This window comes from Lynx canadensis, chromosome F1, assembly GCF_007474595.2.
Source record: "Lynx canadensis isolate LIC74 chromosome F1, mLynCan4.pri.v2, whole genome shotgun sequence".
Lineage (NCBI taxonomy): Eukaryota > Metazoa > Chordata > Mammalia > Carnivora > Felidae > Lynx > Lynx canadensis.
In genome coordinates, this window is record NC_044319.2 from 27,469,414 (window position 1) to 27,487,612 (window position 18,199).

Below are 18,199 nucleotides of genomic sequence, written 5' to 3' on the forward strand. Positions count from 1 at the left end.
TCTACCTTCCCCACCATGAGTAGATCCCCCTGGAGTTTTTAACTCTCAAGAGTTGTCCGCACTGAGCCTTTAGCAATTTGTCATTATAGTCCGGTTTTTCTGCCTGGCACTGGTTCCTTGGGTGGTTTTCACTTGTGAAGCTCTGCTCTACAAAGTCGAGTCACCTGTCTGTCTCTTTAGTCTTGGGGGCAGTGATTTGCCCTGTGTCCTCCCCTCTCTTATCGATCCAAGAATAGTTGATTTTTCAATCTGTTCAGCATTTTGCTTGTTGTTAGGATGGAGTGGCAACTTTCAGCCTCCTTATATTTGGAACTGGAAACTCAAAGTCCACTTAACTTTTCAAGGTCACTTTTTCCCTGGAATGTATTGTGCATGTACTAGATGTTCCCTATGAGAACTTTCCATCTTTCAAATAATAAACTTTATATGGTGTGTGTTTTAGTTCACAGAGTATTTTCACTTATCTTCCCAACAATCCTGTAAGTAGATGCTATCCTCATTTTACAGACAGGAACTAAATCAGAGTTGTCAAATACATATAATTGCTAAGTGGAAATGGGGGTCTGAGAGTGTTCTTTTTGCCACTGGATTTAAGAAGGACGTACAATTTCCAGTTGACCCTGCTAGTGTTATGCTCTGATTTGCAACAATTTCTTTTATCAAATAGTCCTAAAAGGCAAATCTACACATGAGCTTTGCAAAGATCATTGGACAGCAGTCGTAGGAATAAAATGTCTAGAACACAAATAGCTTCCACTAACACAATTTTTTTTAAGATAAAAGGAACTGATAAAATGTATTGCTTCTGTCATTCAGTTACTCTGGTGTAGTATGGCTTCCCAGGTCTTCCAGTTTGTTACCCATGCAGCTACCTTCACCCCCAGCCTGCCAGAACATTGTGTTTCCATGAACAGATGAAGTGCTTACACATTCATAGACTGAGACGCCAAGAATTCAGTTGGGTTCTCTCATTGCTCCAAGCAGATTTCTGCCCTCTCAGCCATGACATCTCAGGCTGGGCCTTGAATACTGATGGCAAGACTTTTATTATTAATCAGGGATTGGTATGAATTAATTTAAGAACATGAGGGAAATGAGAGCTTAAAATTAGAATCAAACTTAACATCCTAAATAAAATAAATGGTATTGCTTCATGACTTTTAAAGCTCTAGCAAATAAAACAACTTGTTAAGCCTTGATGATGAGCTAAAAGTATGCAATGTCAGAATTAAATTGCTAGCAAAATACTTTTAACCCCTTTATTTAAAAAAAAAAGGCATTTCCCTGCTATAATAAGTTGGGTGACAATTACAGTTTTGAAAGGACATCCAGTTCTTTGTGTCTATCTATTTGATATTTGAGCTTGAGAGATTTCATTACTGATTGCCTAGGATTCTTTGGGGTGGTATATGACTTTATTTAAAATGTTCATCCAGCAAGTTCAGCCCAATTTCATTCTTGCCCTTAGATGACTAAAAATTACATTTATTGCACTTAAAATTTGCTATAAGCTCATAAAGAAATTTAATTATAGTCATAAAATGATAAGTCAAAGTCATAGAAATTTAATTTATAGTCATAAATGACTTGCTTGCATTTCCACGTATTGAAATAAACAGTCATATACTGCTGGAAATATATATGTATGTATATTTGGATCTATAACTATCATGGCACGTGAACCTATATATAAAATGTATTTAAAATAATCATATTTTATAATGAAGTTAATTTATTATGAATAAGTATAGTTCCTGGTGTGTGTGTGTGTGTATAATTTATTCAAGTTGTAATTACTAATATAGTAAAGCATGTATTTCTTTGTTTTTAATATAATTTATTGTCAGATTGGCTTACATACAATACCCAGTGCTCATCCCAACAAGTACCCTCCTCAATGCCCATCACCCATTTTCCCTCTCCCCACACCCCCGTCCACCCTCAGTTTGTTCTCTGTATTTAAGAGTCTCTTGTGGTTTGGTAAGACATGTATTTCTAATATGAGAAAATTGTGTGGTGTTTCCAGCTGATACAGTAATTAGGACATTGTGTTTCCCATAACAAAAAAGTTTTGTAGTTAACTTTTCTGTACCATTTTCCATGTTTATTGATTCTTTCAAATGCTTTGAAGGAAGTTACCTTTCTCTTCACTCCTTTCCCTTCTTGCTTTGTTTTGAATTTGTGGCTCATATCACAATATAATTTACATGCTTTTGCCTTAGAAACTGCTGAAAAACCTGGTAAAATTGAGAACATAAACCTAACAAAAGGTTTAAGAAGCAGAGTCCATACACTGAGGCTAAATTTATGGTTTTATTTAGGATTTGAGAAAGGAACAAAATGTATTTTTTTAAATAACTCTCTACACTTGAGTATATGTTATTTCGGTTGTATATTTATTTGATTTAAATAGTATTTGAAGGAATTTGTTCATTCACACTAATAATTGAGAAGTGCATTCTAAACTGTCATATTAGTTTCATTTGCATTAATGCAGCAGCACCATTTCAAAATGTAGCCTAACTTTACATCAGAAACTCAGAATTAATACAAAATCAGAAAAATAGTAAAAGTAGTTTAAATCTTATGCTCTTTTTGGCAACTTACTTTTTATTTATTTTTATTGTGGTAACACATACATAACATAAAATTTACCATCTTAACCATTTTTAAGTGTGCAGTTCTGTGGCACTAAATACGTTCACATTGTTGTGCAACTACCACCACCATCCACCTCCAGAACTTTTTCATCTTCTCCACCTGAAACTCTGGGTTAAACACTAACTCCCCATCCTTCCCTGATCTCCACCCCCTGGCAACCACCATTCTACTTTGTATCTCTGTGAATTTGACTACTTTAGATATCTCATGTATGGGGCGCCTGGGTGGCGCAGTCGGTTAAGCGTCTGACTTCAGCCAGGTCACGGTCTCGCAGTCTGTGAGTTCGAGCCCCGCGTCGGGCTCTGGGCTGATGGCTCAGAGCCTGGAGCCTGTTTCCGATTCTGTGTCTCCCTCTCTCTCTGCCCCTCCCCCGTTCATGCTCTGTCTCTCTCTGTCCCAAAAATAAATAAACGTTGAAAAAAAAAATAAAATAAATAAAATAAAAATAGATATCTCATGTAAATGGGATCACAAATATTTGTCCTTTATGACTGGCTCGTTTCACTTAGCATAACGTCTTCAGGTGCATCCATGTTCTCGCGTGTGTCAGAATTTCCTTCCTTTTATATGTATTTATATAGTATTGCATTGTATGTATATACCACATTTTGTTTATCCAAATATCTGTCCTTGGACACTTGAGTTGCTTTCATATTTTGGCTGTTATGTATAATGTTGCTGTGAATGTGGGTGTAACAAATTTTTGTTTCATTTTTTCCCAGCACTTTATTATGAAAAGTTTTAAATGTACAACAAAGTTGAAAGGGTTTTACAGTGAACATCTATATACCTACCACCTAGATTCTACCACTAATATTTTACTATGCTTGCTTTATAAGTATCTATCCACCTTTCTATCCATCAATCGATCTATCTCATTTGATGCATTTCAGAGTATTTTGCTTCCATCTAAATGCTTCAGCATCATATTAACTACAATTCAGTATTAGTTTGATTTTTAAGATCGCATTTACAAACAGTGAAATGCACAAGTCTTAACTGCACATTCGATTAATTTTGATAAATGCATATACCTATGTTACTGAAGCTCCTGTCAAGATCTAGAACATTACTATCACCCCCAGAAATTTCCCTCATGCCCCTTCCCAGCTGGTTTGTTCTTCTAATTCCAGAAAGGTAACCACTGTTCTAACACTTTTTCTACCATAGATTGATTTTATGTGTTCTAGAACTTTATATAAATGGAATCATAATACTTTTTGTGTAAGTTTTCTTCCATTTAGTGTAATGTTTTTGAGATTCACCCATTTTGTTGTGTAAATCAGTTCTTTTTTTTTATATTGCCAAATAATATTCCCTCAAAATAATATATTATTACTTAATCTATTGTCTTGTGATGGGCACATGGGCTGTTTTCATGGCAACTTATTATTGCTATTATTACTTATTTTATACAGGATAAAGTAATATCTCCTTTACTTATTTCTTCACTCTTAAGTTGCTACCAGCATGGCTTAGTAACTCCTTGTGAAAAGATTTTTTTTTAAATCCTTCTCAATTCCCTGATAACTCAGCAACACCATTTCTCTTTACCTTAGATCTTAGCCAGTGAAAGAGATCAAGCAGTTGCCCATTTTAAATATGTATCACACATATTGGTGTGTGGTGTTCTTCTTAATGCTGGTAAATAAATTATCCTACAGGGAGCCGCTGGCTTCCATGCTAGGTACATTTGGAGACCTTAAACTGCCTCCCAGTCCTAATCCTGTATTTCAGTTTTTTGTTTTTTGTTTTTTAATTTTTTTTTAACATTTATTTATTTTTGAGAGACAGAGTATGAGCAGGGGAGGGGCAGAGAGAGAGGGAGACACAGAATTCGAAGCAGGCTACAGGCTCCAAGCTGTCAGCACAGAGCCCGACACCGGGCCCGAACTCACAAACCGTGAGATCATGACCTGAGCCGAAGTCGGACACTTAACCGACTGAGCTGCCCAGGAGCCCCTGTATTTAAGCTTTTGAAACAACATTGTCGATTCATTATTGAGAGGGATTGTGACATTGTGTGGTTTCTGGTGCTTGCAGGTGAGGATTGTCACTGTAGCCAGCTGCTACAGCAGCAGCAAAAGGTGGAAGATAAGGATAGGATAGAGGAGATAGAGACATGGAAGGTTATTGGTAGCTGACGTCAGCCTCTACTACAATTGTCAATTTAAATACAGTTCTTTTGCAGAGAGAAATTCAAGTCGATTTGTTTACCATATTTCATTTGCACAGAATGGCAAGTGACAACTCTTAGAAATGTAAACATACCCATTTTGCCAGGTTTTTGTTTTTGTATGGTGTATGTTTTGTGTCTGTTCACAAAATACTATAAGAACATCAAGAATGCATTTTATAATGCATTCTCTTTTTGTTTAATTTGTACATCAGGAGAAAATCTAGTTTTAAAAAATTCTACAGTTTATAAAAAAAAAAAATTCTACAGTTTATAAGGGCAAGTAACTAAGGATATCAAAGAAGCATTTAAAATATTAAGACCTGCTCTGTATTTTCGAGAAGGTATGAAAGTAATACCACTTAATAGGTTAGCTGCCACCCTGCACTTTCCAAGCACTTAAGTCATTCATCTGTCTGAGGTAGGACAGTATCTGCACCCGTGGTTAACAGATGAGAACTCTTTTCTTTTTTACCCCCTGTGTGTTAACTGTATTTGAATTCCAGAATTTATCCAGAGCTCTCCAAATAGTGCTTGTAAGTCTTCTTATGGCCACAGATTCCTTTTAATAATGGCTTTCCCTCTAATCTCCTAAATACTTGTAAGATATTTTTTAAGAGAGTTGTTAAAACTAGAAACAAAGATTGTCACCTTTTGTGGTAGCAGTAAAAATATATTTAATTTGAAAATGTGTAGGAGATTTTATCATTTATAGAAGATAAAGCAATTATATAAAAAATGCACAAACTACTTTATGAATTTGGATAGTCTGTAAGCAACTACAGCTTTAATGTGCTCCTAATTCATGGTTTTTCTTTTGGAGGAAAGATGTAAATCCTGTATCTAAAATAATTTAATAATTGCATTGTGTTGGTCCAGATGTGTTTGTGGTTAACAAAGAGAAAGAAAAGAAACCACAGGTGTTTACTTCGTGATTTTGTCCTGAATGGTTTTGAGGTTGGCATCTCTGCAAATTACTGCTTATGTTATTACTTGAATTAATAATCTCAAATTAGAGCATGTTTAAGGGAACTTTATAATTTGAAGTAAAGAGTTATTGCATTCAGACACCTGGTTGTGCTGGTCTTTGTTCTTTTAAGTATAGAACATTTTGAAAGCAAAAATTCCAAAGCCTGATTTATCTTTGCTTACTTACAAGTATGTTTAATCTTGCTCTTGTTTTGAGCTTCTTAATACTGCATAAAGATATTAATCATTAGGTGGTCTTAATGTAAGATATTTTCAGCACTTCTACAGAAAGTCATTGTCAGGGAATTCATTCTAATTCAAGGTTAATTAGTGTACCATTAAAATAATGTGTTACAAAAATTAATTACATCACAGGTCAAAAAACGTATTAAAAAGCATAGTGTAAATGTCTGAGAGCACATCATCCTCTTAAAACATTGCTATACTCGTGCTACCGTTCTGGAAAATATATCTAAAGTGAAAATCACTACTGAGGTCCAGTCATAGGTGTTTCTCTTAAAGTAAATTTTTGGCACCACATATGGGAAATTTAAAATATATCTCCCATTAACAGTAAAATGTGTTGCTTGTCTGCTTTCCCATTGCAACAGCTAAAGATTTATATTTTAGCATTAGTCGATATAACCCTATTGGGTTAAACCTACGGAGAAATCAGGAACTTGGTTAAGAAGTAGAAATTATCTGTACAGTTTGAGGTAAAGTACTAGATTTATTAATACTATGTTTTCTTACTTCACTGTTAGGTGTTTTGGTAGGTGTTCTGTGTAAGTATATCACACATCGTTTTGACTATGCAGTAATTCTTATTAATAGTTTAACTTCATAGCCGTAAAATGTACACTTAAAATTAGGTTGAAGATGGAGACTTTGAAATTCTATCTGATTCTTTTAATGTAAAAGCTATGAAACAGTTAAATAGAACTATAGAATACTTTATACATTGGTATTTTTCCCGAGTCTTATCAGGATATCTGATTGTCCATATTAAGGGTTTTGGAATTCGTGCCTTAATAACAGCAGGTCACTACACATTAAGAGCTACAGAAATTTTAACATATGAGACTCTTTACTTAACGATACATTTTTTACTTAGTTTTTAGAACTGTCTTCATTAAACAAAATTCTTACTGGGCTCTGAACAAAATAGCTTACTATAACAAATTGTGACTAATTTGCCCACATTTAAAAATTTTCTTCTTTCCTGCGTCTTTGGATTTTGTATAAGCCTATAGGAAAACATATTCACAAGTAAATATAAACAAATTGAGTAAATGAAAGAAAAAAAGAAGGATAATTTGTAGGGAAGAAGTTGGCTTTGTTTTGTTTGTTTGTTTCAAGAATAGACCTGGTTTAATTAGTTGAACTACTAGGTGCTTGAACAGAGTCTGAAAGACAAAGAGTAAAAAGTGGGTTTAGAAAAGCTTTCTTGAAAGGTGGTTTTTACTTTTAAAACCATCTTTGTCCCAACTTACATCTTCTTAAATCTTTTCTAAAATGACATAGAGATTTCTACTTAATGTAGAAAAACATTCCATTCTTTAAAAATGACATCACTACCACCCTCAAAGAATAGTGTTAAACTATGCATCACTCATTTCTTCAGAAAAGCCCTTAGCTTCTAGGAGTTTTTTTATTCTTTAGACCAAGTGAGCTTCTTTAATTAACTAAATCAAGATTTTCTGACCGTGGAGAATAGAATTAACTTGTTGATAGTGACTGTGAGTCTTAGGTAGACAATGATTAAAACTAGTGTTTCATATTTAGTACTTGGTCTCCTAACAGTTTATCATCTATTCTGTTTTGCAAGTGCAACATTTGAAGATAGGCACTAGCAGACTGTGTTAGTGTTTTTTAAGATATCTCAGAGCGAAATTTGGGATATTAATGAGCAATGCTTAGTTTCAAACTGATTAAATTTTCTTGCATTTTAAGGAATATATTTGGGTAAATTTAGGTATACTGATTATGATTTCTACCTACATTTAAGTATTCATATTTTATCCACAAGGTTTCTTTCACCAGAAGAAGTAACCATAATAATTCAAGAAAACTATTCTTTACATGTGTAAACTACTTTAAAATTAATAAGGCATTATCTTATAGCTCATTCATTCAACAAATACTATTGGTGTTACTGTTTTAGTAGTATCGTTTTCTTCACTCCGTAGGTGAGGAAATGGATCAGGCTGAAGTAAGTCATTGGGCTAGTGCATAATGGATTCCAGAGTACAACTCAGGAGTTCCAATTAATTTAGAAAAGTCTACCTTCTTTCCATAGAACATTTTATATCAAGCATGCTTAGGATAATCAACCTACAGTTTTACATATTACTTTGTCTTTCTTAAGACATTGTATCTTTTAGTACATACCTATCAATAATTACTTTAATGGCCTAAATGCTCCATTTGAAAGACACAGGGTGACAAGGTGGATAAAAAACAAGGCCCGTCTGGGGCGCCTGGGTGGCTCAGTCCTTGAAGCGTCTGACTTCAGCTCAGGTCATAATCTCATGGTTCGTGAGTTCAAGCCCCATGTCAGGCTCTGTGCTGACAGCTCAGAACCTAGAGCCTGCTTCGGATTCTGTGTGTGTGTCTCTCTTTCTGCCCCTCCCCTGCTCGTGCTCTGTCTCTCTCTTTCTCAAAAATAAACAAACATTAAAAGAAATTAAAAAAAGACCCATCTATATGCTGCCTATAAGAAACTCACCTCTGATCTAAAGATACATACGACTGAAAGTGAAAAGATGGGAAAACATTTACCATTCAAATGGAAGCAAAAAGCAAGCTAGGATAGCAATACTTCTATCAGACAAAATAGATTTTAAAACAAAGACTAATGGAACATAGAAGAGCATCATTACATAATGATAAAGGGATCAATCCAATAAGAAGATATAAGAATTGTAAATATCTATGCACCTAACATTGGAGCACCTAAATACATAAAGCAAATGCTAATGGATATGAAGAGAGAAATTGATGGTAATACAGTAATAGTAGGAAATTTAACACCCCCCTTACATCAATGGATAGTTTTAGGCAGAAAATCAATAAAGAAGCAGTATATTTGAATGACGCAGTATACCAGATGGCTGTAATAGATGTATACAGAACATTCCATCCAAAAACAACAGAATGTACATTTTTTCAAGTGCACATGGGATATTCTCCAGAACAGATCCTGTGTTAAGCCACAAAACAAGTCTCAATTAACTTAAGAACATTGCAGTCACACCATGCGTTTTTCTCATCAACAATAGTATGAAAGTAGACATCAGTTACAAGAAAAAAACTGGAAAAAACACAAACACGTGGAGTCTAAACAACATAATACTAAACAGCCAAAGTGTCAACGAAGTCAAGAAAAAAAAAATACATGGAGACAAATGAAAATGAAAACACAAAGGTCCAAAATCTTTTGGATGCAGCAAAAGCAGTTCTGAGAAGGACATATATAGCAATAAAGGCCTGCCTCAAGAAACAAGAAAAAGCTCAAATAAACAATCTAACCATACACCTAAAAGAACTAGAAAAAGAAGAACAAAGCCTAAAGTGAATAGAAGAAAGGAAATAATAAAGAGCAGAGCAGAAAGAAATGACCTGATGACCTAAAGACTAAAAAAAAAGAAAAGAAAACAAGAAAAACACAATGAAACCAGGAGGAGGTTCTTTGAAAAGATAAATAAAATTGATAAACACTTATCCAGACTCCTTAAGAAAAATTAATAAATAAAAAGACCCAAATAAATAAAGTGAGAAATAAAAGAGAAGTGACAATTGACACTACAAAAATACAAATGATTTTAAGAGACTGCTATGAAAAATTATATGCCAACAAATTGGCCAACCTAGAGAAAGTGGATAAATTCCTGTAGACATACACTCTTCCAAAATTAAATCAGGAAGAAATAGAAAATCTGAAACTCTAGTAAATTGGTGATCAAAAACTATGAAAAAAATAAAGTGCAGGACCAGATAGATCCATAGGCGAATTCTATCAAACATTTAAAGAGTTAATTCTTATTGTCCTTAAACTATTCCAAAAAATAGAAGGGGAAAGAAAATTTTAAAATACATTCTACGAGGCCAGTGCTATCCTGACACCAAAATTAGACAAAGATGCCACCAAAAAAGAAAACTATGGTTCAATCTTCATGATGAACACAGGTGCAAAAATCCTCAGCAAAATATTAGCAACCACATTCATAATACATTAAAAGGATCATTCACCACGATCAAGTGGGATTTATTTTGGGGATGCAAGGATGGTTCAGGATTCATAAATTAATCAACATGATACACCACATCAACAAAATGAAGGATGAAATCATATCATCTTAATAGATGCAGAAAAAGCATTTGACAAAATTTAACGTCTGTTCATGACAGAAACTCAGCAAAGTGGGTTTAGGGAGAAAATACCTCAACATAAGAAAAAGCATGTATGAAAAACTGACAGCTAACATGATACTCAGTGGTGAAAAACAGAGTTTTCCTCTAAGATCAGGAACAAGACAAGGATATCCACTCTCACCACTTTATTCAACATAGTACTAGAAATCCTAGCCATGGTAATCAGACAAGAAAAAGAAATAAAAGGCATCCATATTGGTAAGGAAGAAGTTAAACTGTCACTATTTGCAGATGAGATGATACTCTGCATAGAAAACCCTAAAGTTTCCACCATAAAAACCATTAGAACTGATAAATGAATTCAGTGAGGTTACAAGATATAAAATTAATCTCCAGAAATCAATAGCATTTCTGTATACTAATAACAAAGTAACAGAGAAATTAAGAAATAATTTCATTTACAATTACACCAAAAATAATAAAATACCTAGGAATAAACTTAACTAAGGAGATAAAAGACCTGTACTCTAAAAACTATAAAACATTAATGAAAGAAATTGAAGACAACACAAACAAATGGAAAGCTATCTTCTGCTCATGGATTGGAAGAATCAATATTGTTAAAATGTTCATACAACCCAAAGCAATCTACAGATTCAGTGCAATCCCTATCAAAATACCAACAATATTATTCACAGAATGAGAACAAATAATCCTAAAATTTGGATGGAACCACACAAGAGCCCAAATAACCAAAGCAACTGTGAGAAAGAAAAAGCTGTAGGTATCATAATTTTAGATTTCAAGATATACTACATAGCTGTAGTATTCAAAACAGTATGGTATTGGTACAAAATAGACACATAGATCAATGAAACAGCTCAAATATAAACCCATGCTCTTATGGTCAATCTATGATAAAGACAAAAATATACAATAGGGCAAAGATAGTCTCTTCAGTAAATGGTGCTGAGAAGAGTAGACAGCTACATATGAAAGAATGAAACTATACCATTTTCTTACACCATCCACAAAATTAAGCTCAAAATTGATTAAAGACCTAAATGTAAGACCTGAAATCTTAAAAATCCTAGAAGAGAACACAGGCAGTAATTTCACTGACATCAACCATAGCAACATTTTTCTAGATAAGTCTCCTAAGACAAGGGAAACAAAAGCAAAGATAAACTATTGGGACTATAGCAAAATAAAAAGCTATGCATAGCAAAGCAAAACAAAAAGGCAACCTACTGAATGGGAAAAGATATTTCCAAGTGATATATCCAATGAGGGGTTAATATCCAAAATATATAAAGAACTCACATGCCTGAACACTAAAAAAAATAAACAACCCAATTAAAAAGTGAACAGAGGACCTGAATAAACATTTTCCCAAAGACATATAGATGGCCAATAGACACATGAAAAGATGGTCAACATCAGTAATCATCAGGGAAAATCAAATTAAAACTGCAATGAGATATCACCTTACACCTGACAGAGTGGCTAAAATAAAAAAACAAAAAATAAGTGCTGTTGAGGATGTGGAGGAAAAGGAACCCTCCTGCGTTGTTGGTGGAATATAAATTGATGCAGCTACTGTGAAAAACAGTATGGAGGCTCAGAAACTTAAAAATAGAAATACTGTATTATCCAGTCATTTCTCTACTGGGTATTTACTCAAAGAAAATGAAAACACTACTTTGAAAAGATATATGCACCCCTATGTTTATTGCAGAATTATGTACAATAGCGAAGATATGGAAGCATCCTAAGTGTCCATTGATAGATGAATGGATAAAGAAGGTGTGGTATATCTGTATGTACACACACACACACACACACACACACACACACAGGAATTAAGCTCTTGTAAAAAAGGATGAGATCTTGCCATTTGACAAGACAATATGGATGGACCTAGAGGGTATTATGCTAAGTGAAATAGATCAGACTAATAAAGACAAATATCATACGATTTCACTCATGGAATCTAAAAACAAATGAATAAACAAAAAGCAGACTCAGACCTATAAATATAGAGAACAAACTGATGGCTCTCAGAAGGAAGGGGGTGGGGTTATAGGAAAAATGGGTGAAGGGGAGTGGGAGATACAGACTTTTAGTTATGGAATCAGTAAATCACAGGAATTAAAGGCACAGCATAGGGAGTATAATCAGTGATCTTGTAATAACATTGCATGGTGACAGATGGTAGCTATGCTTGTGGTGAGCATAGCATAACATATAGAGAAGTTGAATCACTATGGTGTACACCTGAAACTAATGTAACATTGTGTGTAACATTACTCAAGTAAGATAAATAAAAATACAATTCTCAACCAAAAAAAAAAAGTATTTTACATGGCCTCATAACTGGATTAAGAAATTCATTTATCTCAATTTTTGTGTTTTTAGGGCAGAACTCTACTCCATTGGGCGTGTGATCGAGGACATAAAGAACTAGTCACAGTCTTGCTACAATATAGAGCTGATATTAACTGCCAGGTAAGAGTGATGATGAGGGAGTTTTTTAAAAAATTGAGGTAAAACCCACACAACATAAAATTCACCATATTAACCACTTTAAAGTGTACAATTTATTAGCGTTCATACACTTAACAGTGTTGTGTGACCGTCACTACTTTCTTGTTTCACATTTTCATCACCCCAAAAGGAAACTTTGTACTTATTAAACAATCACTCCCTATTTCCCCCTCTTCACAGATCTTGCCAATAGCTAATCTTTCTGTTTCAATGGATTTGCCTATTCTGGATATTTCATGTAAATGGAATCATAAAATATGTAGCCTTTGTGTCTGGCTTCTTTCACTTAGCATAATGTTTTCGAGGTTTATCCATGTAGCATGTGACAGTACTTCATTTTTTATGGCTAAATGTTATACCATCATATGGATAATACCACGTTTTATTTATCTCATCATCAGTTGATGAAAAGTTGGATCATTTCCATTTTTTTTGGCACGAACAATTGATATGAACAATTAATGCGTGTGTTTTTGTTTGAACGCTTGTTTTCAGTTCTTTTGATTCTGTACCTAAGAGTAGAATTTCAGAGTTGTATGGTAATTTGATGTTTTTGGGGAACCTCTACAAACTGTTCTCTACAGAAATTGCACCATTTTACATTCCCACCAGCAATGCATTGGGGTTCTAATTTCTCCACTGCTTTGCCAGTACTCGTTATGTTCTTTTTTTAACAGCCATCCTAGTGGAGTGAAGTGATATCTCATTGTGCTTGATTTTGATTTGCATTTCCTTAACAACTAATGATGTTGATATCTTTTCATATACTTGTTAACAATTTCTGTATTTCCTTTGGAGGAATGTCTGTTCAAACCTTTCACCATTTTTAAAATTGAGTTGCTTGTCTTTTTGTTAAGATGTAGGAGTGTTTTATATATTCTGGATAGTAGACCACTGCCAGATACATGATTTGCAGATACCTTCTCCCTTTCTGTGGGTTATCTGTTCACTTTTTGATAGTCTCACTTGGTGCACAGGTTTTGAATCTTGTTTTCAGGTTTTTTTTCTTTTTCTTTTTTTTTCTATTCTTTCTTTTTGTTGGTTGTGCTTTTGGTATCATACTTAGGAAACCATTGCCAAGTATAAGGTCATTAAGATTTGTCCTCCTGTTTTCTTTCTTATTTGTTTTTATTGTTTTAAATATGCATAACATAAAATTTACCATTTTAACCATTTTTAAGTGTGCAGTTCTGTGGCATTAAGTACATCCACATTGTCCAACCATAACTATAATCCATCTCCAGAACTTTTCTTCTTCCCCAACTGAAACTCTGAATTCATAGCTAACTCCCCATACCCCCAGCTCCTAGCAACTACCATTCTACTTTCTACCTTCATGAATTTGACTATTTTAAGTACCTTATATAAGTGGAATTACATAATATGTGTCCTTTTGTGACTGACTTATTTCACTTAATATTTTCAAGGATCATGCATGTTGGTAGCATGTGTCAAAACTTCCTTTCTTTTTAAAACTAAATAACATGTCATTATACATATATACCACATTTTGCTTATCCAAATATTCATCTATAACATTGAGTTTCTTTATTCTTTTGACTATTGTGATTAATATGCTATGAACATAGGTAGCAAATTTGAGTCCTTACCTTTGTGTGTCTTGAGTATATACCCAGAATTGGAATTGCCGGGTCATGAGGTACTTCTTTATTGAATATTTTGAGGAATCACCATACCATTTTACACAGTGGCTGCACCATTATGTATCAGCCATGCATAAGTGTCCCGATTTCTTCACATCTTTACCAACACTTGTTATTTTTTGTATTTTTGATAATAGGCATCGTAATGAGTGAGAAGTGGTATCTCATTGTGGTTTTGATATGCACTTCCCTAATGACTGGTGATGTTGAACATCTTTTCATGTGATTATTGACCATTTGTATATCACTTTGTTTATGTCCTTTGCCCATTTTTTAAATTGAGTTGTTTGTGTTTTTATTGTTAAGCTGTAAGAATTATTTATATATTCTGGATGTCAGTCCCTTGTCAGATAAATGATTTGCAAATACTTTTCTCCCATTCTGTGAATTGTCTTCCACTCTATTGGTAGGGTCCTTTGATGGACAACAGTTTTAAATTTGATGAAGGCCACCTTTGTCTTTTATTGCCTGTGCTTTTGGTATCATATCCAAGAAATCATTGCCAAATTCAATGTTTTGAAGCTCTTTGCCTGTGTTTTCTTTAAGAGTTTTTTAATTTCAGCCCATATGTTTAGGTCTTTGACCCATTTTGAGTTAGTTTTTGTATGTGGTATAAAATAGGGGTCCAGTTTCATTTTTTTGCATGTGGATAGTCCGTTTTCTCAGCACCATTTGTTGAAATGTCTTTTCCCCATTGAATAGTCTTGGAACCCTTGTCAAAAGTAATTTGATCATATCTGTAAGGTTTTGGGCTTTCTATTCTGTTCTGTTGGTCTATATTTCTGTCTTTATGCCATTACCATACTTGTTTGATTTACTGTAGCTTTGTAGTAAAATTTGAAATCAGGAAGTGTGAGACCTCCAACTTTTTTTTTAAGTGTATTTTCTTTTTTTTTTTTTTAAGTGTATTTATTTTGAGAGAGGGTACACATGCCCATGTGTGAGCAAGGGAGGGGCGGGAAGAGAGGTAGAATCCCAAGCAGGCTCTGTGCTAACAGTGCGTAGCCTAATACCATGAACTGAACCATGAGACCATGACCTGAGCCAAAATCAAGAGTTGGATGCTTAACTGACTGAGCCACCCAGGTACCCCTTGTTTTTCCTTTTCAAGACTGTTTGGCTATTCTGGGTTGCTTGATAGGATGATTTTTTTTTTTTTTTCTGCAAGAAAATGTCATTGGGATTGTCATAAGGATTACGTTGAATCTGTAGATCACTTTGGGGAGTATTGACATCTTAATGTTAAGTCTACCAATCTGTGAGATGTTTTTCCATCTATTGGTGTCTCGAATTTCTTTAGGCAGCATTTTGTGGCTTTCAGTGTATATTTCTTTCACCTCCTTGGTAAAGTTTATTCCTAAATTTCTTTTTCTTTTTTGATGCTATTGTAAATGAAACTGTTTTCTAAATTTCCTTTTTGGATTGTTCATTGTTAGTGTTCAGAAACACAATTGATTTTTGCATGTTTGTTTTGTATCCTATAATAATGCTGAATTCATTTATTAGTTCTTACAGATTTTTGTGGGATCTTTAGGGTTTTTTACATATAAGATCATGTTGTCTATGAATAGAGATCATTTTACTTCTTCTTTTACAGTTGACATTCCTTTTCTTTTCTTTTTTTTTTAAGTAATCTCTACACCCAACGTGAGCTCAAACTCACGACCCCAAAATCAGGAGTCTTGCGCTCTAATGACTGAGTCAGCCAGGCACCTCAGGATTCCTTTATTTTTCTTGCTTAGTTGATCTGACCAGGCCTTCTAGTACTGTGTCGATAGAAGTGGGTATCCTTGTTTTGTTCTAGGTGTTTGCTTTTTAATTTAGTGTGTTAGATATAAAATGCTTTTCTTTATGTAACATTTGTTGCCATATATATCCATTTTGGTCCAACTCCCTAGGCCTCGTGCACTCATCCTGGCTCTTTTCATTAAATCTGAAATTTTTAGTTCTGACCACACTCTCCATTTCATCTAAATCTCTTACTTCACCTAGAAGATATCTTTAGTTTCTCTGCTAATCCACCTTCTCCCATTTCATCTTCTCCCATTCTCATGCTATTATCCTCAGCCTCATCTCCATTCCCTCTATTTCCACTGTTACAGCCACCTGGAAAAAGCCTAATTCTGATTAATCCAGTTACCTGCCTTTTGCACGTATGCACCTAGTCTCTGGGCAAAGCTAGGAAGAAAAAAAAAAGTATACAACCCTGATATTATCATAAATCATGATACGCATCTTTAATTTTGCCTGAAAAGTCTTATGGTCCTTTTCATTCTCAGATTACCTCTCATTTCATAGAGAATAGAAGAAATCTTTATCACCAACTCAGATCTTAGTCAGTAGATCCAAAAACATAGAACTCTTCTTAGCTATCCTTCAGACACTTCCAAGTCACATCATCTTACACTGAACCCTACTGTCTCTCAACAACTGCCGCTACCCCTCACCATAATTGGCACCATCATCCAACCAGTTTTCTAGGAATCATCCTTGATTCTTCTCTCAATTTTCACACCCATTCAAGTCCTTTAGGTTCTACCTTCTATCTCCAAACCTACCCACTGCTCTATTTCAACACTTCCTGTACACTAGTTCAGGCTTCTTAAATTATTTCAGCAGCTCTGAACTCTATTTCTCCTTCTAATCTTGATATCCTTCAGTATATTTTCAACTTTTCCTCTGGATAGTCTTTCTAAAATGCTAATTTGCAGATATTTTCTTGTTTACTTTTGTTTTTAAGATAAAATCTAAATTCAATATACTCTGTAAAGCCCTTCATGATCTTACATCTCCACTGTTTCTCAGCATGCTGCTTGCTTATAACCCTCCCTGGTATGCCAAGCTCCACTTCTTTGAAGAACTTGATATACTGCTCATCTCCTGGTCTTTTTATATGCTGTTTTCTTTCTTCTTCATTCTCCTTCCTAGGCCTCAGCTTACACATTACTTCCTCCAGGAAGTCTTCCTTCACTCTAACCAGTTAGAGATTCCCAATAGTTTATAGCTCCTTTTTTTAAAAAAAAATTTTTTTTAATGTTTATTTATTTTTGAGACAGAGACAGAGACAGCACAAGCTGGGGATGGGCAGAGAGATAGAGGGAAACACAGAGAGATAGAGGGAAACACAGAGATAGAGGGAAACACAGGCTTCAGGCTCTGAGCTGTCAGCGCAGAGCCCAATGGGGGCTTCAGCTTAGAAACAGCGAGATCATGACCTGAGCCAAAGTCAGATTCTTTTTTTTTTAATTTTTTAATGTTTATTTATTTATTTTAATTTTTTTTAATGTTTATTTATTTTTGAGAGACAGAGAGAGACAGAGCATGAGCAGGGGAGGGGCAGAGAGACAGGGAGACACAGAATCCAAAGCAGGCTCCAGACTCTGAGCTGTCAGCACAGAGCTTGACACAGGGCTCGAACTCACAGACCGCGAGATCATGACCTGAGCTGAAGTCGGACACTCAACTGACTGAGCCACCCAGGCACCCCAATGTTTATTTATTTTGAGGGAGAGAGAGTGTGCGAGCAGGGGAAGGGCAGAGAGACAGGGAAACACAGAATCCGAAGAAGGCTCCAGCAGCACAGAGCCTGATGCGGGGCTCGAACTTGACAACTGCGAGATCATGACCTGAGCTGAAGTCGAATGCTCAACCAACTGAGCCACCCAGGCGCCCTTATAACTCCCTGATCTTAAGCGCATCAAAAAGTTATGACAGTGCAATCACTTTGTATTATAACTGGTTGATTACATGTCTGTATTCTCAACACTATCATATACAGGTACTACAATTTGGTTGTATCACTAGCGCC

The 18,199-nt window shown here is 34.8% G+C and overlaps 1 protein-coding gene across 2 annotated transcripts in view; it reads left to right on the top strand.

Moving 5' to 3' along the window:
• ACBD6 (acyl-CoA binding domain containing 6) overlaps positions 1–18,199 on the top strand; it is a 205,634-nt gene that overhangs the window by 93,075 nt on the left and 94,360 nt on the right. For both annotated transcript variants that reach the window (XM_030302222.1, XM_030302221.1), the window contains exon 6: positions 12,599–12,688. In XM_030302222.1, the coding sequence (XP_030158082.1) occupies positions 12,599–12,688 (90 nt within the window). The remainder of the gene's footprint in view (positions 1–12,598; positions 12,689–18,199) is intronic.